At 40.8% G+C, this 27,901-nt stretch overlaps 1 protein-coding gene across 3 annotated transcripts in view; it reads left to right on the top strand.

Annotated features, from left to right (window-relative positions):
• LOC308080681 (uncharacterized protein) overlaps positions 1-27,901 on the top strand; it is a 93,410-nt gene extending 65,509 nt beyond the window's left edge. For all 3 annotated transcript variants that reach the window (XM_080422606.1, XM_080422608.1, XM_080422607.1), the window contains 22 exons: positions 366-464; positions 1,154-1,261; positions 3,067-3,120; positions 4,087-4,140; positions 4,714-4,767; positions 7,163-7,216; positions 8,972-9,079; positions 9,686-9,739; positions 10,525-10,578; positions 11,983-12,144; positions 13,564-13,671; positions 14,459-14,566; positions 15,616-15,669; positions 16,248-16,355; positions 17,268-17,321; positions 19,185-19,292; positions 19,775-19,828; positions 20,971-21,078; positions 22,297-22,636; positions 23,097-23,287; positions 24,864-25,106; positions 26,058-27,901. In XM_080422606.1, coding sequence (XP_080278732.1) covers positions 366-464; positions 1,154-1,261; positions 3,067-3,120; positions 4,087-4,140; positions 4,714-4,767; positions 7,163-7,216; positions 8,972-9,079; positions 9,686-9,739; positions 10,525-10,578; positions 11,983-12,144; positions 13,564-13,671; positions 14,459-14,566; positions 15,616-15,669; positions 16,248-16,355; positions 17,268-17,321; positions 19,185-19,292; positions 19,775-19,828; positions 20,971-21,078; positions 22,297-22,636; positions 23,097-23,287; positions 24,864-25,106; positions 26,058-26,204 — 2,424 coding nt within the window. In that variant the 3' untranslated portion in view covers positions 26,205-27,901. The remainder of the gene's footprint in view (positions 1-365; positions 465-1,153; positions 1,262-3,066; positions 3,121-4,086; positions 4,141-4,713; positions 4,768-7,162; positions 7,217-8,971; positions 9,080-9,685; positions 9,740-10,524; positions 10,579-11,982; positions 12,145-13,563; positions 13,672-14,458; positions 14,567-15,615; positions 15,670-16,247; positions 16,356-17,267; positions 17,322-19,184; positions 19,293-19,774; positions 19,829-20,970; positions 21,079-22,296; positions 22,637-23,096; positions 23,288-24,863; positions 25,107-26,057) is intronic.

The raw sequence follows: 27,901 nt of genomic DNA, 5'->3' as shown, positions 1-27,901 counted from the left end.
ACTAGTTACTTTGCAGATATAAATTATTACATTATAAAACAAATATGAACCACTTCAGCCCTATATCATACCTAGGCTATTTTCAAACATTTTAGTACTTTTACTTTTGGTACATTTTGATGCCAATACTTTTACTCATTACATTACATTTCTTATTCTGGACTTTTACTTGTAACAGAGTACTTCTACATTGCAGTATTGATAGTAGTAAAACATTTGAGTACTTTTTCCACCACTGAGGAAAGGTTAAATACATAATCAACATACCGTAACATCATGGGAATATGAAGGTCATTTTGTTTCACAACTTCTCTGAAGTGATTGATTGATTTATTGATCTACTCTGTCACTGGCTGTCCCTCCAGGGAGAACGAGGCCACCCGGGAGAGAGAGGAGGGGTGGGGACAAATGGACTTGGGGGTCCCAAAGGTAGTCCAGGAACCGCAGGAACCGAGGGCACAAAGGTACGACAACAATGTTCCTTCTACTGACTACTTTGTGGAGAATGTACTGTACTGTACCTTTAAGGGTTGCAGTTATGTACTGTATACGGCAGTGGTTCTCAACCAGTGGTCCGGGGACCACCAGTGGTCCTTGGGGGGACCACCAGTGGTCCTTGGGGGGACCACTGCGAAATTAGTTAACATAGCGTCACAATCATTTTAACCACTTAGCTTTTGGCTCTTCAAAAATAGCAGATCTACAAGCTCATAGTTGGCAGTGAACGGCACCTCCTTTCTATGGGAAATTGCATTTACCTCCCCTTGTGGTCTCCTGATAGATGGGTTCTTCAGGCTAGTTGTGAGCTTGTAGATCTGCTATTTTCGAACAGCTTTGAAAACATTTGGAATACATTTAAAGATTGGGGTCAGCGGACAAAAATATGTCATTTCGGGCTCCCCAGTGAAATTAGTTTTTAGATTTTTTTTTGAAAAATCTTGAAACTGTGTGCATATCTTTGAATATATATATATATATTTAAAGCGAACATTTTTAACTCAAATCTTTGCTTCTGGGGGGTCCCTGGCACAAAACATTTTCAGATGGGGGTCCGCGGCCAAATGTATGTAGGCGGGGTCCTTGGCATGAAAAGGGTTGAAAACCACTGGCGTAGACTAGAGGGCTCTTTTCTCTAACGTTGTGTGTCCATCAGGGTAACGCTGGATCAGCCGGTGGTGTCGGAGAGGCAGGCCCTCCAGGTCTTCAGGGAATGCCAGGAGAGAGAGGCATCTCTGGCACCGCTGGGCCCAAGGGAGACTCGGTAAGTTAACAGCGCAGCACTACAGCATCATGTTACACTTGGTTGCATGCTGAAAATAGCAGATCTACAAGCTCACAACGCGTCGCAGCGCGACGCATTGTGAGCTTGGCTATTTTCAGAGCGCAACCAAACATAAAATGACTTGTCTTTTAGTTCTACTGGATCTCTTCTCCACTCGTCCCTCACTAACCAATCCAATCCAATCCAATCCACTTTATTTATAGAGCACATTTAAAAACAACAGTGTTGAGCCAAAGTGCTGTACACTCAGTAAAAAACTAAAATAAACAAAAGAACACACACACTGAACAAGACAACGATTGACACAATGCCTGGGGGAAGCAGCAGCTTCTCAATTTGAATTTTCAAACGCCAAGGAGAACAAGTGAGTTTTCAAACGTAATTTAAACACAGGCAGGGTTTGAGACACTCTAACATGGGGTGGCAGCTTGTTCCACAGTGTGGGCGCTATGGAGGAAAATGATCTATCTCCCCGTGTTTTCAACTTAGTTGCTGGGACCTTAAGAAGTGACTGGTCAGTAGACCTCAAGACCCTTGTACCATTATTGGGAGGTAGAAGTTCCGAAATGTATAATGGTGCCAGCCCATTTAAAGACTTAAAGACAAACATTAAAGTCTTAAACTGAATCCTGTAACGAACAGGGAGCCAGTGTAGGGAGGCAAGAATGGGGGAGATGTGATCAAATTTCCGTGCCCCTGTTAAGAGGCGAGCGGCCGCGTTTTGGACTAACTGTAATCGTGACAAGCAGGCTTGGCTAATGCCAACATAAAGTGCATTACAGTAGTCGAGTCGGGTTGAGATAAAAGCATGGATAAGACGTTCAAAATCAGAGAGGGTTACAGCAGACTTGACTTTGGCTTAGAGCCTCAGCTGATAAAAACTGGATTTAACAACAGAGTTTATCTGTTTGTCAAACTTAAAATCACTGTCCAATTTGACACCAAGGCTAGTGACCACTGGTTTTAGAAAAGGCTGCAGGGGGCCCAGATCCAGAGAGGAGGTGTCGCAGGCGGTGCTGGGTCTGAACACCATGACCTCTGTTTTACTTTCATTAAAGTTAAGGATTTAACATTTCTAGTTTTTATTTATTGACGAAATTGTCAATATATTTAGTTATAGGTTTAGTCTTCGTAGCTTAGTTTTTATTTAGTTTTCGTCAGTGAAAAAAGCTAGTCTACGAAAATTTTTCCGTCATGGTTTTAGTTCGACTAATCTCTCAAGAACAGATTCTGCTCTCCGCTTGAATCTGTCGGGGGGGTTCGTCATAACGTGTACGCACTGACCTACAAGTGGGCGTGCCTTCAGATCAGGAAGCAGTCCTCGCTTTACCCAATCAAATGTAGTGGGCGGGATTTACTGTCTGTGCTCTGCTTCCCACTAAAAACAAAACCGAAACTCATTTAACAATAGCGTCCTCGGAGCAGACAACCACGGAAAGATATTCACATTTTAACTTGTTCTTTCATCATAGAAACAAGTGGGCTTATAACCAAAACGATCCATGTTCTCTGGGAGAAATGGTGTTAGTGTTCCATGTAGAAATATTGTTAGTGGGAATGAAAACATAGTCGCACCACCGGAAGTGAAAGGCTGAAGGCAGACCAAAACCCTGGTTTCCTTGCGCATGGGTCCACCATATACCCTCTCCCAGAGCCAAGTGAAATAGTAAAAACTGCTGTTTTTCCTTTTTATTTGGCGATGGGTTCCCAGATTGTAGTTCGACAAACTCAACACTGCTGTTCATCGTCCTCACCTTTGCGTCTTCTTGCTCTTCTCGTCATAGGGCTCCATCGGTGGCAAAGGACCAGAAGGAAAGGCCGGAACCGACGGCGCCAGAGTGAGTCTTCATCTACCGGGGGATGCCGGGGGGGTCCTCGGAGGGCCACAGACATTACCTTATTACTTTTACAGTATAGCTGATGTCCTAACCACCAGCTACCTGTAGCTAGGCCTGTCCCAATTATTATTGTTATTATTTATGTTCCAATGTTCACTGCAAATTTTTTTTTTAAAAATAAATAAATCAATTCTTGAGGTCTTCCTCAAGGATAATCTGCCTAGACACATAATTTGATCATGTGACTTATCCCATTAAGACCGGGAACGCATCTGTGTCATTTTTATATTTCTTTGGCTATTAAAAAAATTGCAGATCTACAAACAAATGAGGCGGCACAGAGTGTCGCACTATGAACTTCGTGCACTATGAAAAATCGTGAAAATGTGTGCAAATCTATGAATATATATATATTTTTTATTCAAATCGAACCACTGATATAGACCCATAAGTTTAATAAAACTTAAGTGTGACACCGCCGTACGATTAGGTACACAATTTACGATTTAGGCATTTAGCAGATGCTCTTATGCAGAGACGTACAATAAGCAACTATAAACCAAGCTTACGCCTCCAATAACAATAGTGATACATTTATGTTACTTTTTAATGCCACTCGGGGCTCTTTACTGTAGGTGTATGTGTGAATAGACATAATTTTTCCATCAAAAATGATGGTTTGATTTGTAAACATGGCCCTTAGGGGCGGCCATAGCTGAGTGGTTAGTGAGCCCGCCTAGGGAACCAGCTGGCCCTGGTTGCCCCAGGTTCGATTCCAGGCTATCCCAGCATATGTGCCGATGATATGAAATTTGTCCCTGAGCAAGACTCTTAACCCCAATTGCTCACAGGTTCTCATTGGAAACAAGACTGCAAGGACTTTCATGAACGACCTGTTAAAAGGAATTATCCTTATCCTTCATTCATTCATGGTCCTGTTCTTGGTTTTTGACCCTTTGTTAACAGGGTCTCGCTGGTGCGGTTGGACCTACGGGCTCCAGTGGACCCAATGGAGAGAAGGTCAAACTTGAACCCAACACACACACACACACACACACACACACACACACACACACACACACACACACACACACACGACTAAAATCATTGTCATTGATTAGACACCGTCTGTACACTAATGTGCAGTGGTGTAAAGTAAGTACTGTACTTAAGTACAATTTTGAGGTACTTTACTGGAGTATTTCCAATTGTCTATACTTTTACTTCTACTCCACTGCATCTCAGAGGCAAATATTGTACTTTTACTCCAATACAATTATTTTAAAACTTTAGTTACTAGTTACTTTGCAGATAGAAATTATTACATTATAAAACGTACATTAACCACTTTAGCCTATTTTATACCTAGGCTATTTGAAAATAGCAGATCTACAAGCTCACAACGTGTCGCGATGTGAGCTATTTTCAAACATTTTAGTACTTTTACTTTTGGTACTTTAAGAATTTGAATTCCAGACATTTACTTGTAACCGAGTACTTCTGCATTGCAGTATTGATACTTTTACTTAAGTAAAACATTTGAGTACTTTTTCCACCACTGCTAATGTGATTGAAATGGCTTTTTTTTTTCAGGGTGAACATGGACCCTCCGGCCCACCAGGACGCAGAGGTTCCAGAGCCCAGCCTGTCAGTATAGTACCCCATTCTTTCTAAAGCCCACACGGTCCAATTTGAACCCTGAGAGTGTTTTAACCCATTGAGACCGGGAACGCGTCTCAGTCATTTTAAGATTTCTTCGGCTTTTCAAAAATAGCAGATATACAAGCTCATAGTGCGGCACCTGAGCGCTATATCAGTCAACTCATATTTGATACAGTCTGTTTCTGGCGAATATTTCATTAATTCGGCGGCGGTAAAATTAGCGTTTTTCTCGTCGTCAGTTGATGCTTCATAACCATAAGAGTCAAACCGCCAGGCTCATTACGTTTATTTTTGGAACACAGTTCTTATATGCCACGATATTAAAGGGATACTTCACTTTCACATAAAATAAACATTTAAAAAATATATTAAAAATAAATGAAAAAAGTAATGGAAAAATCACGGCCCCCTCACGCATTAGAGTGTCCTACTAATGTGTGAGGGGGCCTTTATTTTGCCATAACTTCTTTCATTTTTTTTTAATATATTTTTTTAATGTTTATTTTATGTGAAAGTGAAGTATCCCTTTAAACACATCTATGGGAATTCAGAATGGGGGGGAAAGAAACGTGACCCAGGTAGTATGTCGTCACCTTGCTAAACATTTTTTGAGTCAGCTCCTCATGACACTGGCCACCTCTGGTAAAATCGCCTAATCTCTCCTAATTGTGTACAGAAGTCCTGACGTCACTCGTCCATCCCCTGGTTCGTAAAGTAATTTCTCTATGGAGAATAACATTAACCTCACTCCGTCAAATGGAAGAAGCTTGCGACACACATTTTGTTTCACAGCGTACTTGCATCTGAGACTTCGGGCGCAGAATCGATGACAGACGGAGTTTCATTTTTTCAAGCTACTACGCAGGTGATTGGATGATCCCGCCCCTAGCAGCCGCTGATTGGTTCGTATGCGCAGCGGTTCGGGCAGCTTTACTCTGTGAGCAATCCCAGACCCTCCTTCCTGAAACCAAATGCAATGCAATGCATGAGATTTCCGGAGGGAGGGGGTGTTTACCAGGCTAGAATAACATTGGGTCATCTTAGAATCGTCTCATATAAGAATTGTGGTCCAAAAATAAACAAACTGTCTCGGCGATAGTGTCAGGGAGGTGGCTCTGTATCGTTTATGATAGTCAGTCACTTATATTTGAAACGGTCTGTTTCTGGCGAAAATCTAACTAATTCGTCGGACGTAACATTAGCGTTTTCTCACCGTCAATTGATGCTTTATATCCATATGAGTAAAACCGCCGGGGTCATTTGTTTATTCTTGGAACACAGTTCTTATTTGACGCGATATTAAACACGTCTATGGGAATTCAGAACGGGGGGAAAAACCGCGACCCAGGTAGGATGTGTAAATTACGTCAGACTTCGGTGCTCTATTGAAAAGGATCATGCTGTTCCCTCCCCTTTCAGTATAATGGCCTAACTCCCTAGTGTGACTTGGGACAAAAAAAATTGCCTAAGTCTGGAGAAAATCATCAAATCGTTTGGTCTAAGTCAGGTTTAATCCTATTTAAACCTATCTAAATCTCTAATGTTACATAACTGACAGACAGTGTTGTTGTTATGTTAATAGTCATAATTTGTTCTAAATGTTTTTGGTGAAACGATTAAGAAATATCATATTGTTTTGTTTTGGATCAGTTTTGTCTTTTTTCTTTTCCTTAGGCCATTAGTTTAGCAAGGTGACGATTACGTCAGACTTTAGGTGCTCTGTGTCTTGTTGTTGGTTTGCTGTTGTCTGGCTGTTTCTGTGGTTGTAAATGTGTGTGTGTGTGTGTGTGTGTGTGTGTGTGTGCTGTTGTCTGGCTGTTTCTGTGGTTGTAAATGTGTGTGTGTGTGTGCTGTTGTCTGGCTGTTTCTGTGGTTGTAAATGTGTGTGTGTGTGTGTGTGCTGTTGTCTGGCTGTTTCTGTGGTTGTAAATGTGTGTGTGTGCTGTTGTCTGGCTGTTTCTGTGGTTGTAAATGTGTGTGTGTGCTGTTGTCTGGCTGTTTCTGTGGTTGTAAATGTGTGTGTGTGCTGTTGTCTGGCTGTTTCTGTGGTTGTAAATGTGTGTGTGTGCTGTTGTCTGGCTGTTTCTGTGGTTGTAAATGTGTGTGTGTGCTGTTGTCTGACTGTTTCTGTGGTTGTAAATGTGTGTGTGTGTGCTGTTGTCTGACTGTTTCTGTGGTTGTAAATGTGTGTGTGCTGTTGTCTGGCTGTTTCTGTGGTTGTAAATGTGTGTGTGTGTGTGTGTGTGTGTGTGTGTGTGTGTGTGTGTGTGTGTGTGTGTGTGTGTGTGTGTGTGTGTGTGTGTGTGTGTGTGTGTGTGTGTGTGTGTGTGTGTGTGTGTGTGTGTGTGTGTGTGTGTGTGCTGTTGTGTTGTGTTGACAGGGCTCCAGAGGAGAGGCCGGTCCCATAGGTGCTGTCGGCTTCCCTGGAACTCCCGTAAGTTGGTAACCAGTGGTGTAAAGTAACTAAGTACATTTACTCAAGTACTGTACTTAAGTACAATTTTGAGGTACTTTTACTTTACCGGAGTATTTCCAATTGTCTATACTTTTACTTCTACTCCACTACATCTCAGAGGCAAATATTGTACTTTTACTCCACTACAATTATTTGAAAACTTTAGTTACTAGTTACTTTGTAGACATAAATGATTACATTATAAAACATACATTAACCACTTTAGCCTTAATTTATACCTAGGTTCTTTTAAAATAGCCGATCTACAAGCTCACAACGCGTCGCATCGCGACGCGTTGTGAGCTTGTAGATCGGCTATTTTCAAACATTTTTGTACTTTTACTTTTGGTACTTTAAGTACATTTTGATACCAATACTTTTGTACATTTACTCAAGTAAATTTAGAATTCCGGACTTTTACTTGTAACAGAGTACTTCTACCTTACAGTATTGATATTATTACTTAAGTAAAAGATTTGAGTACTTTTTACACCACTGTTGGTAACGAAGGTGGCGAGGGCAGCTCACAAACTGATGATATCCGAAAAATTATCCATTAATACATCGATAATGTATACTTTATAATGTGTGTCTCCTTGCACCGTACTCATCCAGCAATCTGAGGCCCACGGTCACAAGTAAAATGCAAAATCGTCTAATCGCAATTATTTGAGACGATCGCAATTCTTTTTGCATAATCGTTATAATCGTTTCCATGCTGAAACATTTTCACACATTTTCAAATATAATAAATAGCGGAAATATCAGCTATTTCTGTTTCTATTTCTATGTATAAAATGATTAAATATCAATAATTTCTTTGTTTATTTAAGTTATTTGTCATATCTGCCCTGTCCAATTTTTGATTTCGAAGCCAAAAAGGCAAACAGATTTTTTTTTTATTCATAATGTTCCAATAATGTTCAATGCCAAACACACAATTAAATAGTTAATCGCAATTATTTGAGTGACAATTAATCGTCGACTTAAATGTGTAATCTTGACAGCCCTACCCATGGTAGACTTAAATGTGTAATCTTGACAGCCCTACCCATGGTAGACTTAAATGTGTAATCTTGACAGCCCTACCCATGGTAGACTTAAATGTGTAATCTTGACAGCCCTACCCATGGTAGAATGAGGCTTTTTAGTACCGACCACAAAGAGAAATATATTTTCGGAATATCAAAAAGTAAGACTTATAACAACTTATATAACTTAAATAACATATAAGAACGGAACTTCCTCCAGCTTAACAAGGCACTATCTGACATCCTTCTCTTTGCACTCCCAAATTCCACCACATCTTTTAATCACTTGAATAATCCTGTTTTCTGTCAAGGCCCTTTAACTTGCGTAGTTCTTTCATGCATGTTTATTTCCTTGCTCACCTTATCAAGTTTGTCCTAATTGGCTTAATTGGTTTTCATTCATGCTATTTGTTTTATTGACGTTTAGTTTATGATATGATTTGTACTTGACTGTTGTTCTTTTTTTCCTTATGGCTGTATTTTATTGTACTATAGTAGAGCATTTTGTAATAAAGTACCGGTATTAGAAGTAGTAGTAGTAGTAGTAGTAGTATTATGTGCTAGTATTGCCCAACCTGTCCCATTTTTGACATAAAATGTGTTTTTACATAATTTAATTCAATCTCTCAGTATGACCTAACTGGGGTAAAGGGGTCTAAAAGTTGGAAGATTAAATCTTGACGTTGCAACTTCCTGGTTCCAGGGAGTTGACGGTCAAGCCGGGGTCAAAGGTGAAGTAGGAGAGCTGGGTCAGAAGGGAGAGGGAGGAGCCCCGGGACCTCAGGGCATGAATGGAAAGCTGGGTGCACAGGTACAGTACCGCTGTTATACCACTTCACAGCTCCTCTCCATGGTCTTATTGATCGATTGAATACTTTATTAACAGTTGGCAAAAAAGTACAGAGGGTACAGTTATACAACAATAATAAAGGATAACACAAAAAGCCCTGCAGGGCTTGTTTCCATTGTGGTCCTCTGTATTCAATTCATCAAGACATATACAGTAAAGACGTACAATTTAGTTACTAGTTACTTTGTAGATTTAGAATATTATTACAAAACATACATTACCCACTTCAGCCCTATTTATATTTCGACCGTTTGAAAATAGCAGATCTACAAGCTCACAATGCGCCGCGATGCGACGCATTGTGAGCTTGTAGATCTGCTATTTTCAAAAAGGTTTTTGAAAACTTGTGAAATGGGACATTCTGCATAATGAGTACTTCTACTTTTGGTACCTTAAGTACATTTTGATACCAATATTTTTGTAAGTAAATGTTGAATTACGGACTTAGACTTGTAACAGAGTATTTCTACAGTGCAGTACTGATACTTTTACCACCATTGGTTATAGTAGCATCATGAAACTACTATAATCTTTATACGCTGTGTGTGCGTGTGCGTGTGTTTCCAGGGGCCTGTTGGTGTGACAGGGTTGAAGGGCGGCAGAGGAACCCAGGGAGCCACGGTACGTTTGTTACAGTATGTTACCACACTGAATTTGTGGGATATCCTCACCTAAGAGAAGATGAGGGGGTTCCAGGTGGTCCCCAGCTAAATGATGGAGAGTTGGTAACCAAATGGACCCTTATAGATCTTTAACTCTTGAGAGCGTAAAATGAAACCAAATGGACCCTTACGGGTCCATTTGGTTTCATTTTACTCTCTCAAGAGTTAGATTATTGTTAAACATCTGCATTACTTAATTTCCAAGAAGTCTGCACAATTAGTAATGTTATTTTGATCAACGTTTGCCTGTTATCTCTTCCATGGTACAAACATCAACACAGCATGGATGGAATTGTGGACAAAATCTTATCCAAAATCTTATCCAACCATAACAAAATAATATTCAAAGTTTTGGGTCTGAGAGGCTAAATCTCATGAAACGGCGGTTCCGTGGCTCAAATGCCGAATAAATAATGGAGCTTAAAGTGGTTGAAAACCAGTGGTCCTTTTGTTTCAGTTTGGGATACGACCCATGAGCGTTTTAATGTAACTTTATATTCTGTATTTCTCAATGACTACAGCATATGGCATGCAAGATGGCCCACGATGACCCTTTGTTTTCACTCAGATAACTATAATGCATGTCATATAATAGTCTTGTTTCTACATTAAAGTAACTATATGCATGTCATATAATAGCCTTGTTTCTACATTAAAGTAACGATATGCATGTCATGTAATAGTCTTGTTTCTACATTAAAGTGCTCCATGTGAGTGACTGGCTGTAATTATGCGTGTTCACAGGGTTCATCTGGTTTTCCTGGACTTCCAGGAGGAGTTGGGGGACCTGGTTCTGTTGTGAGTACATCATCTACTGTAAAAACAAAAAAAGATACATAGATCTAGAATCTTTCAAACCATTAGACTCTGACAATAATTACACACAAATCTTTCTCATCGAGACGTACAGCAGGTCAGTTCATATGTCATGAGTCATGGCAATTACAAATGACTACAGTACATCGATACTGTACAGAGGTAATTGCTTATTCATTTATTGCAATACTTATTTTTTTCTTCACGAAATGGCACCGAAGGGGCCTGCCTTCTAGAAAAGGCTTGTTCTATGTATGTGTGTCCCCTCAAAAGTAGGCCATTTGAAAATAGCAGATCTGCAGATCTTTTTTTTTTTTTTTCAAAATATTGTATTTTTGAAGTTGTGAAATAGGGACATTCTGCACAATGAGTACTTTTACTTTTTCATAACTTAAGTATGTTTTGATGCCAATACTTTTGTACTTTTACTCATACATTTTGAACACAGGACTTTTGCAGTATTGATACTTTTACTTAAAGGTAGGGTAAGTGATTTTCTTTGGTTAAAATAAGTGTTAAATATCTCTATATTCTGATAGTACTCATTGCTATAGAGTGTTTGTTCAGTAACAGGGGTCTCCATGTCTCTCCACCTCTTTAGTAAACAGAAAATGCATTTTCAGTTCGGGATAACAATTTTATCCAATCAGGATAGAGGACTCAGTCAGGATACAGATTAAACAAGTGAAATTGGAAGTGATGACACAAAGAAACGAGCAGACACAATTGGACCTGGAACACTGTAAAAATGAAGCTGATAAATGGGTGCTCTCTCCTGATTGGCTGAGATTTTGTCACCTACCTGAAAATGTTTTGTTTTAACCAAAAGATATCACTTACCCTACCTTTAACTTAAAGCTTTCATGACATTCAGTTTTACAACACATTAAAAGTCTTTGTCATGGTGCTTCAAACGTGTATAGAAAGTTTGAACTGAAAACTCCACTCCAGTGAGCCATTGCAGGTGTTTTTCTCTCACATTTTTAAAGCCTTTTCAACTGCAATGAAAAAAGAAAGGGTGTTGAGGGATTTTGCCTGTCAATCATCGCCTCTGCCCCCCCCCCCCCCAGCCCCCAAAGGAAAGGATAGGGGAGGGGAGGGGCGAGGAGGAGAGTGGGCGGGATTAATCGACTATGACCTCAAAGTTCAAGGGCCAATCACAGATTACTTTTCAGCTTAATTATTCAGAAAACCCCAGACCACAGAAAATCCACTGAATATTCAGTTTTTTCGGGTGTGTTTTTTTGGGGTGTAATTGAGGTCATAAACCCCCCCCCCCCCAAAAAAAAATAAAAATAAAAACAGTCCAAATGAATGTCATATAACCTTTAAGTAAAACACGCGAGTACTTCTTCCATCGCTGATTGTTTAGTGTTTCCCATCCAGGGTAATACTGGGGCAGCCGGGTCCATCGGCGGACCCGGAAAACAGGGCCCCACTGGGGTGGTCGGAGAGAACGGAGCCCATGGGCTCCAGGGAGAGCATGGACCCACGGGGACCCCAGGCAGCGCGGGAGACAAGGGAGACTCTGGAGAAGACGGCCCTGGAGTAAGACGGAAAGCTATGCCGTAGATTAATATCTATCTATCCATTCGTTGTCATTTGTTTCCTCGTGGTTTTGCTTCTTAACCCTTTAAGACCGGGAGCGCATCCGTGTGTCATTTTAAGATTTCTTTGGCTATTCAAAAAATAGCAGATCTACAAGCTCATAGCGCGATGAGCTTGTAGATCTGCAATTTTTTTTTTTTTATCGTGAAAATGTGTGCAAATCTTTGAATATATATGTGTGAACATTTTTAACTCTTACAACTTCTGGGGGTCCCTGGAACAAAATATTTTGAGATGGGGGTCCACGGCCAAATACATATAATTTTTTGGAACCACTGATATTATAGCAACATTAATTAGGATTTAGAACACATTGTAGAATCCCCCAGAAGCAAAGATTTGAGATACAAATGTTCGCTTTAAAAATATATATATTCAAAGACCCATGATTTTCCAAGATTTTTCCAAAAAAATGCAGATATACAAGATCATAGCATGGCACTCGGTGCCGCGCTATGAGCTTGTATATCTGCTATTTTTGAATAGCCCAAAGAAATCTAAAAATGACAGAGATGGGTTCCCGGTTTGAATGGGCTAAAGACATTGAAAAGGCGTTTAAAAAAAAAAACATCCGCTTGTTTATAAGTATCATTAGTAGAGATGATTTCCCATGTCATACATTCGATATTTGATTTAATGTAATTAATACAAAGTAGTGAAAGGCTTCAGTCATTTAAGAACTGGTCTCAACTTTGAAAGCATTATAACCAGTATACTTAAAGTACCAGCATTGAAAATAGTACACTGTAAAATCCTCTATAACTGTTCCACTCTCAGGTTTAAAGGACTCTCTCAAGAACAAATTCAGAGCTGAGCTACTGAATCTGTCGGGAGCCCCGTTCAGAACGTGTCAACATTGGCCTACAAGTGGGCGTGCCTTAGATCAGGAAGCGGGCCGCGCTTTACCCAATCAAATGTAGTGGGCGGGATTTACAAACGAACCCAAACTCTTTTAACAATAGCGTCCTCGGAGCCGACAAAACCAACGGAAAGTTAGTAACATTTTAACTTGTTACTTGTTTCATCATAGAAACAAGTGGGCTTATAACCAAAACGATCAATATTCCGTGGGAGAAAATGGTGTTAGTGTTCCGTGGAGAAATGTCGTTAGTGGGAATGAAAACATAGGCGCCTCCACCGGAAGAGGAGGGCTGAGGGCAGAGACCAGACGGGCCTATTTCCTGTACCCACGTTCTGTCGGAGAGCTCCCCCCAGAGTCAAATTCAAAGGGAAAAACAGCAGAGGGCGCTGTTTTTCCCTTTTCTTTGACGATGGGTTCCCAGATTGGTTTTAAATTAACATGGAGGATATGTACAAATCAATCAGTATATTCATTCATTCTTGTATTTGAATTGACAGGGACCTGACGGACCCCCAGGACCTGCTGGGACCACAGGACAGAGAGGTGTGGTTGGTATACCTGGACTCAGAGGAGAGAGGGGCTTGATGGGACTGCCGGGCGCTGCCGTGAGTGTTCCCCTTTGACCCAACGTGTTGGGCTCTTTGACCTTTTTGACCCATTCAATGTGTGTCATTTTTAGATTTCTTTAGCTATCGTGAAAAAAATCGTGAACATTAATTGTGCAAATATATATTTTTTTAAAGCGAACTTGATTTTTTTAAAGCGAATTTGTAAAATGTTTTGTTCCGGGAATCCCCCAGAAGCATAGATTTGAGTTACAAATGTTCGCTTTAAAACAATATATATTCAAAGATTAAAAAAAAAATAGCAGATCTACAAGCTCATAGCGCGGCACCGAGTGCCGCGCTATGAGCTTGTAGATCTGCTATTTTTGAATAGCCAAAGAAATCTAAAATGACAGAGATGCGTCCCCGGATTGAATGGGTTCAAAATGCTTTCAAAATTGACGTAATGAGGATCAAAAGGCTTGGGAATATTCCATTGTATTTTGTCATGTATTCTGGTTAGGGATCAACTGTGATAAAGATAAACAACTTATTCCACTTTGCAAGCTTTGTTTGTATGGCGTTATCATCAGTGGTTGAAAGTAACTAAGTACATGTACTTACTCAAGTAGCCTACAGTACTTAAAGGGATAGTTCACCCCCAAAATTACTTATTTTCTATCGATTACTCACCCCATGGAGACTTGAATTCATGGAGTTTTTTTTAAAATTATTTCTGAGCCAATAATTGGCTCAGGAATCGACCTGGCCTACCGGCAGCCGTTCCGGTAAATGTGCCAACATTTTTTTCCTAAATAAGCATCAAGCTTTTCCATTTATTTCCCAGGGTGCACCAGGAAAAGCTGGCGGCCATGGGGTTGCAGGTTCCAAAGGACCATCTGGTGGAGTCGGTTTGCCTGGAGCCAGAGGCCCCAACGGAGACCGCGGACCTGAGGTTTCTTGTCCCTTTGGCTTTTACTTATCGTTATTAGTGCTGGACAACGCATGCAGGTTTAATAATGTTAATCCTTGTGCTATATGCATTGTCTTAACCACTTAAACCCTCTATACTTTTCAAAACGGGCGAGTTGCACTGTACTTGCACTCTTTTCCCCCTTTCCATGAAATCTCTTTGCCGAAAGCCACTGGAAAATTTGGGACAATTACCGAACGGCCGCTCCATTTCCAGGCCGAACCAGACTTCATTTTCCCCCCACTTTTTGGGTCTGGGCGGCCCACTAAATAAATAAAACTCATGTAACTGGCCCACTGGCGCGTCTCTGATCTGAAATGGCCAATCCTTGAGTAGCACCGGCCCACAGAGCAGACAGACATCACATTGGCCCACCGACTTGTCCATCATCTTGAATACCGGCCTAGTGGCCGAATCACAGGCTGGCGTGGCCCAACTCTTCTTTCCACTACCTCCAGTATTTTTTTATTATTATTGTATATTTTTTATTGTATATTCATATTATAAATAAAATAAAAACAATAATGTTATTATAAATATGGACCTTATGGGCCTCTCTATCTAAGATTCCCAGGCTGAATTAGGGGCCCAGCACATCCCTGTACACAGGGGCGGACTTAACGTTGGGCTAGGGTGGGCTGCAGCCCACGGGCCTCCAACTGGGGGGGCCTCCGATTTTTGGGTGAAAAAAAAATAAATATATATATATATATATATATATATTAATATATATTTTTTTATTTTTTATTTTTATGATCAAATTGTTTTTTTCTAACCCTAAACCCGAAATAAATAAACCAAAAACGGAAAAAAAACTAACCCAGACTAGCCCAAAACCGCGGAAAAAATTCCGGGGGCCTCGGAAATTACTCTAGCCCATGGATCTCAACTCCTATAAATCCGGCACTGCCTGTACATAAATATAATTAGTATCTTATCTCAGTCATTGTAACGTACTGTATCTTATCTAATGTCTTAACACGTCGTGTTTGGATGTGAAGGTCAGGATATAACTGTCTCTCTGTATTCAGGGTATTTCTGGAGCTGATGGTTCACCTGGCAAGGATGGCATCTTTGGGGCTCGGGTAAGATGAAACCCAGAGCAGTCAACTGATATTTATATTTATGCATGCAGTATATCAACTGATATTTGCAAACCTTATGTCCAGTGGTGTAAAGTAACTAATTACATTTACTCAAGTACCGTACTTTAGTGCAATTTTGAGGTGCTTTTACTTTACTGGAGTATTTCCAATTATCAGTACTTTTACTTCTACTCCACTACATCTCAGAGGCAAATATTATACTTTTACTCCACTACAATTATTTAAAAACTTTGTTTACTAGTTACTTTTTAGATCTAGATTTGTATTACTAAACATAAATTAACAACTTAAGCTCTATATACATTTCGGCTGTTTGAAAATAGCAGATCTACAAGCTCACAAGTTTTTTAGATTCTGAGAACTTGAAATGGGACATTTTGCATAATGAGTACTTTTACTTTTGGTACTTTAAGTACATTTTGATAGTATTTCTACATTGCAGTTTTGATACTTTTACCTAAGTAAAGAATGTGAGTACTTTTTCCACCACTGCACCTGTGTGTTATCATGCAAAAGGCCTGTGTTTCCCCTGACAGCAGATGTGTGTGTGTGTGTAGGGGAACAGAGGTAGCAACGGTGCCGAGGGTCTCGCCGGAGCTGCTGGCTCAACAGGACCCGAGGGTCCGGTGGGCATGCCGGGCGGTCCAGGGCAGAGAGGCGCCAACGTGAGTCACTTTTTCTAAGTCTTTTTTTTTTAACCCTGATGTGTTGGAAATCGGACTGGTGTGTGTGTGTGTGCGTGTGCGTGTGCGTGTGCGTGTGTGTGTGTGTGTGTGTGTTTGTATCAGCCATTCTCACCACCTTAACACATTAACCGCCAAGAACGTAGTCCTACGGTCCGTTAAATCCAACTGTTAAGCGCCGAGACCGTAGCCCTATGGTCCACGGTCTTTTCGCGCTAAAAATTTCCGGGTGCACTTTCGGAATTTTTTTGATCCACTTCCGTTTCCGGTTTGATGACCGGAAACGGAATTATTTGGGATCCGGTTTTGACGATCACGTCCGCCCTCGTTCTACAGACGAAACTGAAACTCAATTTCTCCTCGCATTTCACTGTTTAACGTAATCCGCTCTAACTACAACATGGATACCCCGTTTGACACGTGGTTTTCACTGGGAGATACAGTGGGATGTCGCGGATGTAAACAGACCGTGTACGGCTCAATCTTAAGGATTTTAACAAGATCTATGGCGACATGAAAAAAACTAAAAAAACAACAAAAACACCTTGGCACTGGTGAGTACATCTTAAGGATTTTAACAAGATCTATGGCGACATGAAAAAAAAAAAAAAAAAAAAAAACACCTTGGCACTGGTGAGTACATTATGAGATTAACCTCTGGCGGTCGATGTGTTAATAATAACACCACTTTGTTCCTTTCTTATTGTCCTATATTAATTGCCGTCTATTTCAACAGGCTTTCAAAAAATTAGATTTATTTCCAGAATAAGTCCGCTGCAGTGTATGGTCACAATGAGGACAACGCATCAGGATTAATCATGTTATGGAAAGAAGTGACATCCTCTCAACTTATTTCTGTTGTGTTCTCCATGTTTGTGTGTCTGCCGAGTTTAGGGTGCCAAAGGTCCAGCTGGAGCCCAGGGCTCAGACGGTGTACGAGGCAAATTGGTAAGGACAAAACGGCATGATTTATTACCTTTTTTATTCATTATGTTCAGATATTTTTCGGATATATCACTGGTATTACCGGTTTCACATCCAAACTTTAGATTGACTACAAATTGGTCAGGACCCCAATGAAATATACTATATTTGTATATTCTCCCCATGTAAATTATTATCAATTTTTTTGGGGTTGGGAGATGTACTTCTGTACTGCAGCGGTTCTCAAAGTGGGGTCCGGGGACCCCCAGGGGTCATTGGGAGGGTACCAGGGGGTCCCCAGCAAAATGTATTATAGCGTCACAATCCTTTTATACTTTGGCTTTTCAAAAATAGCAGATGTACAAGCTCATAGCGCGTCACTTGGTGCCGTGCTATGAGCTTGTAGATCTGCTATTTTAGAAAAATCGTGAACGTTTGTGCAAATCTTTGAATATATCTATATTTTTAAAGCCAACATTTTAACTCAAATCTTTTCTTCTGGGGGGTCCCTGGAACAAAAAATATTTTGAGATGGGGGGTCTGCGTCCAAATACAGTATCATTTTGGGGGTCCTTGACATGAAAAAGTGTGAGAACTACTACTCTAAACCTCTAATGTACCGCATGTACTCAACTGTACCTCTAAAGCACTCGTTCTCAAAGTGGGGTCCGGGGACCCCCAGGGGTCCTTGAGGGGGTCCCAGGGGGTCCCCAGCAAAAATGTGGAACAGATTTAGACCTGCTGCCACCTGTACGTTGTTATGCCTTTGAATCCGGGAGCCACCTCTGTGTCTCATTAGGTGTTGCCAGTGGTGGAAAGTAACGAAGCACATTTACTTAAGTACTGTACTTAAGTACAATTTTGAGGTATTTGTACTTTAATGGAGTATTTCCAATTTCCAATACTTTTACTTCTACTCCACTACATCTCAGAGGCAAATATTGTACTTTTACTCCACTACAATTGTTTGAAAACTTTAGTTACTAGTTACTTTTCAGATATAAATTATTATATTATAAAACATGCATTAACCACTTTAGCCCTATTTTATACCTAGGCTATTTGAAAATAGCCGATCTACAAGCTCACAACGTGAGCTTGTAGATCTGCTATTTTCAAACATTTAGTACTTTTACTTTTGGTACTTTAAATACATTTTAATACCAATACCTTTATACTTTTACTCAAGAACATTTTGAATTCCGGACTTTTACTTGTAACGGAGTACTTCTACAGTGCAGTATTGATACTTTTACTTAAGTAAAACATTTGAGTACTTTTTCCACCACTGATCATGAGTAGAATATAAACCGGATGTGAAGCCTCCTCCCCACTTCCGTTTCGTCTTTACAGTCGCGCAAATTTATCCTGATATAAATACAAATCATCTAAGTACACATAGCTTGCTGCTTAGCAGAAATGGAAATTAAAAAGTAAAGTGTAAAGATATTTTAAAAGATATTTTCGTGAACGGAAGTGCCAGTTTCCTCTCTCGGATTTCGGGAGTTGTAGTTCCAGACTCCATATAGCATTCAGAGATTGTGGAATAGTTGTCTGGCTACACAAGACTACTATACATATAGCAACATCATTTTGTATACATAATTTTTTTGGTAAGAATTTGAACGTTTTCAGAAAACTTAGGTTAGGTTTTAGAAGGCGTTTTTAGAATCGGCCTCAGGTCTAAATGGGTTAAACCACTTTAATCCTGTTACTATTCTGCTATTTTCAAAGAAATCTATCCCTGGCACAAAGATGGGGGTCCACGGCCAAACATATATTAATTTGGGGGGTCCTTGACATGAAACAGCACCAAACCACTACCTCAAGTATAGGCTACTGTAGCACTGAACCTCTTTGTTGTGAACTTGTGCGTCACTTTCCCAGGGGCCCCAAGGACCTCTCGGAGAGAAAGGTGCAGCCGGAGAGCAAGGAGAGAGGGGTCAGAAAGGTCACAGAGGGTTCACAGGACTCCACGGTTTGCCAGGAATAACGGTAAACGCCAAACGTCTACTCCTCCCCAGCACCACAACCCTACTTATAAAACCCTCCCTTATATGTCCAATGGAAACATCTCAGAATTATACATTATAAAAATGTTGTGGAATAAAAATTTGCTTTTTTGCAATGCCTACCGGTACGCTGGTCATCAAATTATTGGCTTAGGAATGCAAAAAAAATAAAAATAAATAAATCATGAATTCAAATCTCCATGGGGTGACTGATCGATAGAAACAAATATTTTTTGGGGGTGAACTATCCCTTTAAAATACAAAAAAAAAAAAGTTTATTTCTTAATATCCAAATCCAATCCAAAATGTTTTCTTCCTGTAAAACAAAATGCGACAAAATATGTTTACGTGGGGCTTGAACCAATCAATTTCAACCAAAATAAATCAATCATTTTTTGTCAACAGTTTGTTGACAAAACATGTTTGTCATGACACTGTTATGACACTGACACTCATCTGTTTCAGGGACAAACAGGGGATGATGGAGCGAAGGGTATTCACGGACCAGCCGGCCCCAGAGTAAGTTGACAAGACATCACCTTTTGAGAAAAGCCTTATCTAACCCATTACATCCGGGAAACGCGTCTCTGTCATTTTAGACGTCTTTGGGCTATTCAAAAATAGCAGATCTACAAGCTCATGGCGTGGCACCGAGTGCCGCGCCATGAGCTTGTAGATCTGCTATTTTTTAGAAGAAAAAAAGAGCTTCTGGATCTGCTATTTTTGAAAAATAATATATTTTTTAAAGCGAACATTTGTAAAAAAAAAATTCTGTTCCAGTGACCTCCAGAAGCAAAGATTTCATTGGAAAATATGTATATTCAAAGATTTGCACAAAATGTTCAAGATTTTTCAAAAATAGCAGATCTACAAGCTCGTGCCGCGCTATGAGCTTGTAGATCTGCTTTTTTTCAATAGCCAGAGTATAAAATAATGGTTATAGCTCAAATCTACAAATGACACAGACACTTAGTCAGGGGATATTAAAAAAAATCTTGGAATAAATTCCTTACCAAAAAAAATCTGTTTGGTTGGGGTACCCACCATAACCTTATGCGGGGAAAAAAATAAAAATAAATCTGTTTTAAGTAGCATGTGAGGGGTCAAACTAGGGTGTTTTTATGATTCTGAATCCATTGCAAGCATTTGTTTTGCACCAAAACCACTCCTTGGGCTAAAAACGGCCATAGCCATCCTTTTCCAGGTATACTTTTTGTGTAAAAAGCCCATTGAGATTGGGCCGTTTTTAGCCCAAGGAGTGGTTTTGGTGCATTGAATCATAAAAACTGTTTTGGTGGATTCTGAATCATAAAAACACCCTAGTTTGCCCCCTCACATGCTACTTGAAACAGAATTATATTTAGATTTTTTTCCCCGCATAAGGTTATGGTGGGTACCCCAACTTTCAGCAGCTGTCAAAAATTCCCCTAGGGAAACTGCATTTCAGTCTTTATGAGATGTGTTACTAGACACCTTTACAAACACATTGGTGAAGATTTTTTTGGTAAGGAATTTATTCCAAGATTGGACATTTTTCTGCTAATATCCCCTGACTTTAACGTCCCTGGTCTGTTTATTTATGATTTCAACAACCAGCGCTTTATCTCAAAGTGCTTTGCAGAGAGAACAAACAGATTTTTTTTCTCTGATGACTAATATAGGGACCCCCAGGAGTGGTGGGACCCCCTGGAAAGGAGGGCGATAGCGGACAACCTGGACCCATGGGACCCCCAGGAAGCAGAGGATCCGGCGGTGACCTGGGAGAAGCGGTGAGATTATTGTCCACCTTCCATTGTGCTGTCTATATATGTCTTTCCGGGATAATGTCCAGGATCGAACTGGTTCCCAAGCGGGACGTTTTTTGGTGCTGAGCCAAACCGATAAAACACACACAGTACAACTAAAAAATAACTCTGCTTTTTTTGCTCTGGACAAAAAAACTAGCCTTCATTTTACTAATTCATATCACACGTTAATCCACACAATTCACTGTTGGTAGCAAAAGTAGCAGATTTACAAGCTCAAAACGCGACGCTTCGAGCTTGTAGATCTGCTACTTTTGATGCTTTTGTGTGACTATGTAGTATGACCAAGTAGGGCGTTAATTTACCGAAAAAAACACAAAAAAAGTTAAAATATGGAGGTAAAACCTCTGGAGCTTGTTCAGAAAGCTGCGGCTCGCCTGGTGTTCAACCGCCCCAAGTTCTCCCACACAACCATCCTTCTCCGCTCTCTACACTGGCTCCCCGTAGCGGCTCGCATCCAGTTCAAAACCCTGGTGCTAGCCTATAGGGCAGTGAAAGGAACAGCTCCTTCCTACCTCCGGGCTATGGTCGATGCCTACACCCCTGCCCGACCACTTCGGTCTGCCACCTCGGGGCGACTGATTGCCTCGTCACTCAAGGGTCCTTCTGGCCGATCCACGCGGTCACGACTCTTTTCTGTTCTGGCCCCACAGTGGTGGAATGAACTTCCCACTGATGTTAGGACAGCAGAGTCACTGCCCATATTTCGCCGCAGGCTGAAAACTCACCTCTTCAAGAAACACTACCCTTCCTCTCTGCCTGACCTACTTGTTGTTAACTAGTTGTACGAACGCTTGTTTTCTATTGCTGTATTGTTTATTGGATTATTGGATTGTTTATTGGATCTTGTTTAGTCGATACACTTATTTGTTTTAGCTCATGCTCATTTGATTTAGCTATTTTGTCTCATCTGTTTAAGGAAATAGGTAGCTGATATATTGCACTTTTACCTTAGCGCTAGGTATACTCTTGGTTGCTTGTTTTTGCAGAAAATGCACTAAAGACTTCTGGTGATTAGTAGTTTTCGTTCCCTACCTATGTTGAATACACTTATTGTAAGTCGCTTTGGATAAAAGCGTCTGCTAAATGACTGTAATGTAATGTAATGTAAGAGGTTTCTGCCCGACAGCAGCGATAAGTTTCCTCAGTCTTTTTGTCTTTCTTTTTTTCTTGGGGCATCAGGGTCCACAAGGCGATCCCGGTCCCCCCGGACTTCCCGGCCCGCCCGGACCTCCCACCGCCGCTGCGATCCTGGACCTCTTCGGGAGCCCGTTCGACTACGACTTCAACGGGCCGGACGCGGCCGATTACGACCAGCCTCCTCCGTCTCCCCCGGAGTTCAACGAAGACGAGGCCCTCCCCAACAACGCGTCGGAGGTGGCGCGCGCCGACCGCGGCGTCCAGGCCACGCTGAAGAGCCTTAGCGGCCGCCTGCAGGGCCTCCGCAGCCCCGACGGCAGCCAGGCCAACCCGGCCAAGAGCTGCCAGGACGTCCTGGAATGCTATCCGTTCAAAAAGAGCGGTGCGTTCAGGAGCTTTTCGTTTTTTTAGAATCAGAATCAGAATTGATGTACATTTCCTCCAAAGTCATTGAAACATGACCAAACCTTTAGCAGAATACCGCTAGATGATGGCTAAACATCATTGTGTTTCTACTTTTCAAATAAAGCCATGCTTTAAAGGAGTAGTTCGCCCAAAAAATTACTGTATTTCTCAACAATGACCGGCTCGCCGTCAATTATCCCGCTTATTACACGGCTACTTAATAAAGAAATGAATGACTTGACCCAAAGGTAACAACAAAACTAAGGATTTCATTGCTTACGGTAATGAAAGAAGTCCATTAATTTATGCCAGGTGTGCCCAGTGCAACGCGGTCGCCTCGGGAAGTGAGAAGTGAAGTTTTCGGTTACTGCATAGTCTATTTCTCTCTTCAAATGTAAAAAAAAAAGAAAAATCATCTGTATCTTCACTCAATACAGGTGAGTACTGGATCGATCCTAACCAGGGCAGCACCAAGGACGCCATCAGGGTCTACTGCAACATGGACACCGGAGAAACCTGCATCTCTGCCAACCCAGCGACCATTCCACGCAAAGCATGGTGGACAAAATCCACTCCCACTCCCAACAAACCTGTCTGGTTTGAAGCCAACATTAACGGAGGAACTAGAGTAAGTATATCCATCAGTTTTACGTATGCATAAATCAAATGTGAAACATTTGGCTTAATGTTAATGACTTAATGACTGGTTAATATCCCTTTTTCGTTTCCAAAATATATATTTTTTAGTATAATAGGCTATATATATTTCAAAAGATTTAAAAAAGTTTTAACAAAAAAAAAAGTCTCAACTTTTCATCAATTAAAAACAATTCCAACATTTGTCAAAAGTATCTCATAAATAAATATATATATATATATATATATATATATATATATATATTTTTTTTTTAAATAATTTTTAAAGCCTACATTTCTCCTTAAAAAAAAAAAAAAAAGTTTAAGTAGTTGTCAAAATAGTAGATCCACAAGCTCGCAACGCGGCGCGAAGTGGACTCAATTGACTAAAATGAACACATTGAAGCCAACGTTAACGGAGGAAATAGAGTAAGTATGCATCAGTTTTATGTACCGTACGCATAAATCAATGTGAAACGAAAGACTGGCCCGCGACGCTAATAAGTGTGTGAACCTGTTCCCTTTATGATAATGGGATAGGTTATACAAAAACAAGTTATTTCCCTTGGAAGCTAATGACTCCAGCCAACATCCACCAGCTATGAGCCAAATGTTGTGCACAGTACATGCACGGCTGTGGGAGGAAATGGGTTTCTTCTACCAGCCAGCAGCCACTTTTGGCAGATCACCGATCAGCATTGAGGTGTTATTGTCCACGATAAAACAATACTTTGGCTGATGAAGAAGGGAAAGTGTGTAATGATAAGCTCGAAGGAGCTCTGAAGCACTCGGTAAACTTTTGCTGAACCCCCAATACAGTAATGTAAGTCTTAAAGGGATATTTCACACAAAAAAAGGTCATTTTATCGTCTACTCAGGCCTTTGTGAGCCCCCAGACAGTTTTTAAGTTGCTTGATTCAGTATTTAGATATTTGATATTCATTTTATCAGACACGCCCCCTTCCTATACAAACCCAATATAACTACAAACTCCATTTTTAGCATGTAGATTAATCAAAAACACCCGTCCTTGGTTCTGGTGACTCATCCTGCCCTCCTAATACGTGCGGGGTCTATGTTTTTTTGATTACTTTTTTCATTTATTAAGAAAAAAACTATGTATTTATTTATTTTCATTTTCCAAAAACAAATATTTAAAATAAATGAAAAAAGTTATTGAAAAAACACGGTCTCCTCATGTAGTTAACCCATTTAGACCTGGAACGCATCTGTGTCACTTTAGATTTTTTGGCTATTCAAAAATAGCAGATCTACAAGCTCATAGCCTATGAGCTTGTAGATTGTCTTTTTTTTAGGATTTAGAAAACATTTTTAAGAATCGCCTCAGGTCTTAATGGGTTAAAAGTTTAAAGTACAATATTTGCCTCTGAGAGAGATGTAGTGGAGTGGAAGTAAAAGTACTGAAAATTTTAAATACTCCAGTAAAGTAAAAGTACCTCAAAATTGTACTTAAATAAGTACAGTACTTGAGTACATGTACTTAGTTATTTTCCCACCACTGATCTGTTGTTGAATCTGAACCGGTTTCCGTACGTTGTTTTTTCCAGTTCAACTACGGGAACAAGGACGAGCTGCCCAACGTGGTGGCGGTGCAGATGAAGCTGCTGAGGCTGCTCTCCAAGGAGGCCCACCAGAGGGTCACGTTCCACTGCAGGAACAGCGTGGCCTACAAGGACGAGCGGAGCGGCAGCCTGAAGAAGGCCCTGGTCCTCAGGGGCTCCAACGGCCAGGACATCAGGGCGCAGGGCAACAACCGCCTCCGCTACACCGTCCTGGAGGACAGCTGCTCGGTGAGCCTGCTGCTATGAGGGGGGGGGGGGACCAGCGTTGAACCAGCTAATTTTGATGAAGTTTTAAAGTCATAGTCTTTTGAATAAAATTTCATTTAGTTTTAGTCATATTTTAGTCATCTGAAATGTTTTAGTTTTTCTCTAGTTTTAGTCGACTAAATATCATCAGATTTTAGTCGACTAAAACTACAGTTGATTTAGTCGACTAAAATGTATTTTGGCGGTTTCTTGATGGCGTCGTAATGGCAGATTTTACACTTGGTTGCATGCTGAAAATAACCGATCTACAAGCTCACAACGCGTCGCGCTGCGACGCGTTGTGAGCTTGTAGATCTGCTATTTTCAGAGCGCAACACCCGAGCGCAACCAAACATAGAATGACTCGTCTGTTAGTTCTACTGGATCTCTTCTCCACTAGTCCCTCCCTAACATTTTAGTCTAGTTTTTATTTGTTGACGAAATCGTCAATATATTTAGTCTTAGTTATAGTCATCGTAGCTTATTTTTAATTTAGTTTTCGTCAGTGAATAAAGGTAGTCGACGAACATTTTTCGTAATAGTTTTAGTAGACGAAATCAACACCGGGGGGGAACATCCGGTCGGACAACTTTAAGAAGTGGTTATGGCTATTAACACATGTAGACCGGGAAAGAATCTGTGTTTTCTTTGGCTATTCAGAAATAGTGAAAATAATGTGCAAATCTTTGAATGTATATATATTTTTAAAGCGACGTCTGGGGGGACCCCCCCCCCAAAATCATGTGGGGACGCCCCAGGGGGTCCCGACCCACAGGTTGAGAACCACTGCTCTAGAAGGCCGTCTCAAGTGCTGAGTGCAACTTGAATATCAAACCAAAAAATGAATGATGGCCGTCTGTATTTACATTTAACAACGACCACCAGTGTGTCTGACGTCTTTCCCGTTCGTTTTCTCTCAACTCTCCCCAACAGAAGTCCAACGGCGAGTGGGGCAGGGCGGTGCTGGAGTACAGGACTCAGACCACGGCCAGGCTGCCCGTGGCGGACGTGGCGCCCTTGGACATCGGCAACGCCGACCAGGAGTTCGGTCTGGACATTGGACCTGTGTGCTTCTCATAGAACACACCCCCATACCCCCCCCCAACCATTCCCTACCCCCCCACCCCCCCGACCCCCCCTCCAGCACAGAATGGATAGGAGTGCCCCCCCTCCCCCGCACCTCTTATGGAGTGACACCGCCATCGTCAGAATTTTGCATACATAGTGGATGGACTGTAGACTTGACTCCTCGTGTTTTATCGATAAAAGAAATGCACAATTTGATGTTGGTGAGAGGGGTCGCTGTGTCTGTGTGACGTCTCTTCGAAGGCTTGCCGTGTTAATAGTTTTGTCACGCGGAACGTGCCAAAGAAATGGGGACGGTGCCACCGCTGTAAGTGTTTTCCTCCAGTGTCACCCTAGCCCAGGAGTGATTTACCAGTCAAATGAGTCAGCAGCCAGTGGTAGAAAAAGTACTCAAATGTTTTACTTAAGTAACAGTATCAATACTGCGATAAAGAAATACTCTGTTACAAGTAAAAGTCCGGTAATCAAAATGTACTTGAGTAAAAGTACAAACAAGGTATTGGCATAAAAATATACTTAAAATACCAAAAGTAAAAGTACTCATTATGCAGAATGTCCCATTTCAAGTTTTCAAATGTATGAAAGATCTTTTGAAAAATAGCAGATCTACAAGCTCACAATGCGTCGCATTGCGACACATTGTGAGCTTGTAGATCGGCTATCTTCAAATGGCCAAAGTGTATATAGGGCTGAAGTGGTTAATGTATGTTTTGTAATAATAATCAAAATCTACAAAGTAACTAGTAACTAAAGTTTTCAAATAAATGTAGCGGAGTCCAAGTACAATATTTGGATCCGAGATGTAGTGGAGTAGAAGTAAAAGCATTGGAAATTGGGTACACTCAAGTAAAGTACAGATACCTCAAAATTGTACTTAAGTACAGTACTTGAGTAAATGTACTTAGTTACAGTACTTTCCACCACTGAAAATGAGTCAGCAGCCAGGTGGTCTAATGGTGCAGGTGATTGTAAATTATGATGTTTGCCACTCTCCTCAAACGTTTCCATTTCCCCCTAGACTGTTGAATTACCTGCTGTAGCCTGTAGAGGTCAGCGTTTTAAGTGAAAGCAAGTATGGCTGGCACGATGCTGGCGTAATTTATTCATCCAGTTAAGTAATCTTAAAGAAGTGATTGAGAGACACGTTGCGCCGGGGAAAAACGCCGGCGAGCGGTGATACGGCCAGAGGCTGGAGATGCTCGACTTCAAAGGAAGACTGAGTTTGAGGCTCAAAAGATGAGAAAACTTGCAAAAACTGGAAAAATAAAACGTGTCTCTAGAAAGCTGTACTGTATAGTAGATGCTGAGTGAAGCTGCAACTATCACATGGTTATCAATAAATGAGCTGTTTGTATTCAACTTTGAAAATAACCAGTGCGTATGAACCAGTGCGATACAGCGAGCTTCTCTTCCAGTTTTTGCACGTGTTCATCGTACGGTAGACGGGGAGAAGTTTATTGGCAAAGGCCGCGGTTCTTCTGTAAAGTATTGCTGCATTGCATGCTTGAATTTAAATTATTACGGCAAAATGCGTGCTGTGCAAGAACTCATTTACTCTTCCCACATTTTTTTTAAAGTATTTTTTTTAAACAAGCTCAGACTGTAAATGCAACATATGTCTGTAAATTGCCAAATATTTGTCTATTGTTGTTTATTGATGTGACAATAATAAATGTATGTCTTTCTTTGGA

This window comes from Gymnoscopelus braueri, assembly GCF_963280865.1.
Source record: "Gymnoscopelus braueri genome assembly, chromosome: 24".
Taxonomy (NCBI): Eukaryota; Metazoa; Chordata; class Actinopteri; order Myctophiformes; family Myctophidae; genus Gymnoscopelus; species Gymnoscopelus braueri.
Note: the sequence above shows the minus strand (reverse complement) of the source record. Positions and strands in the feature narration are given on the sequence as shown.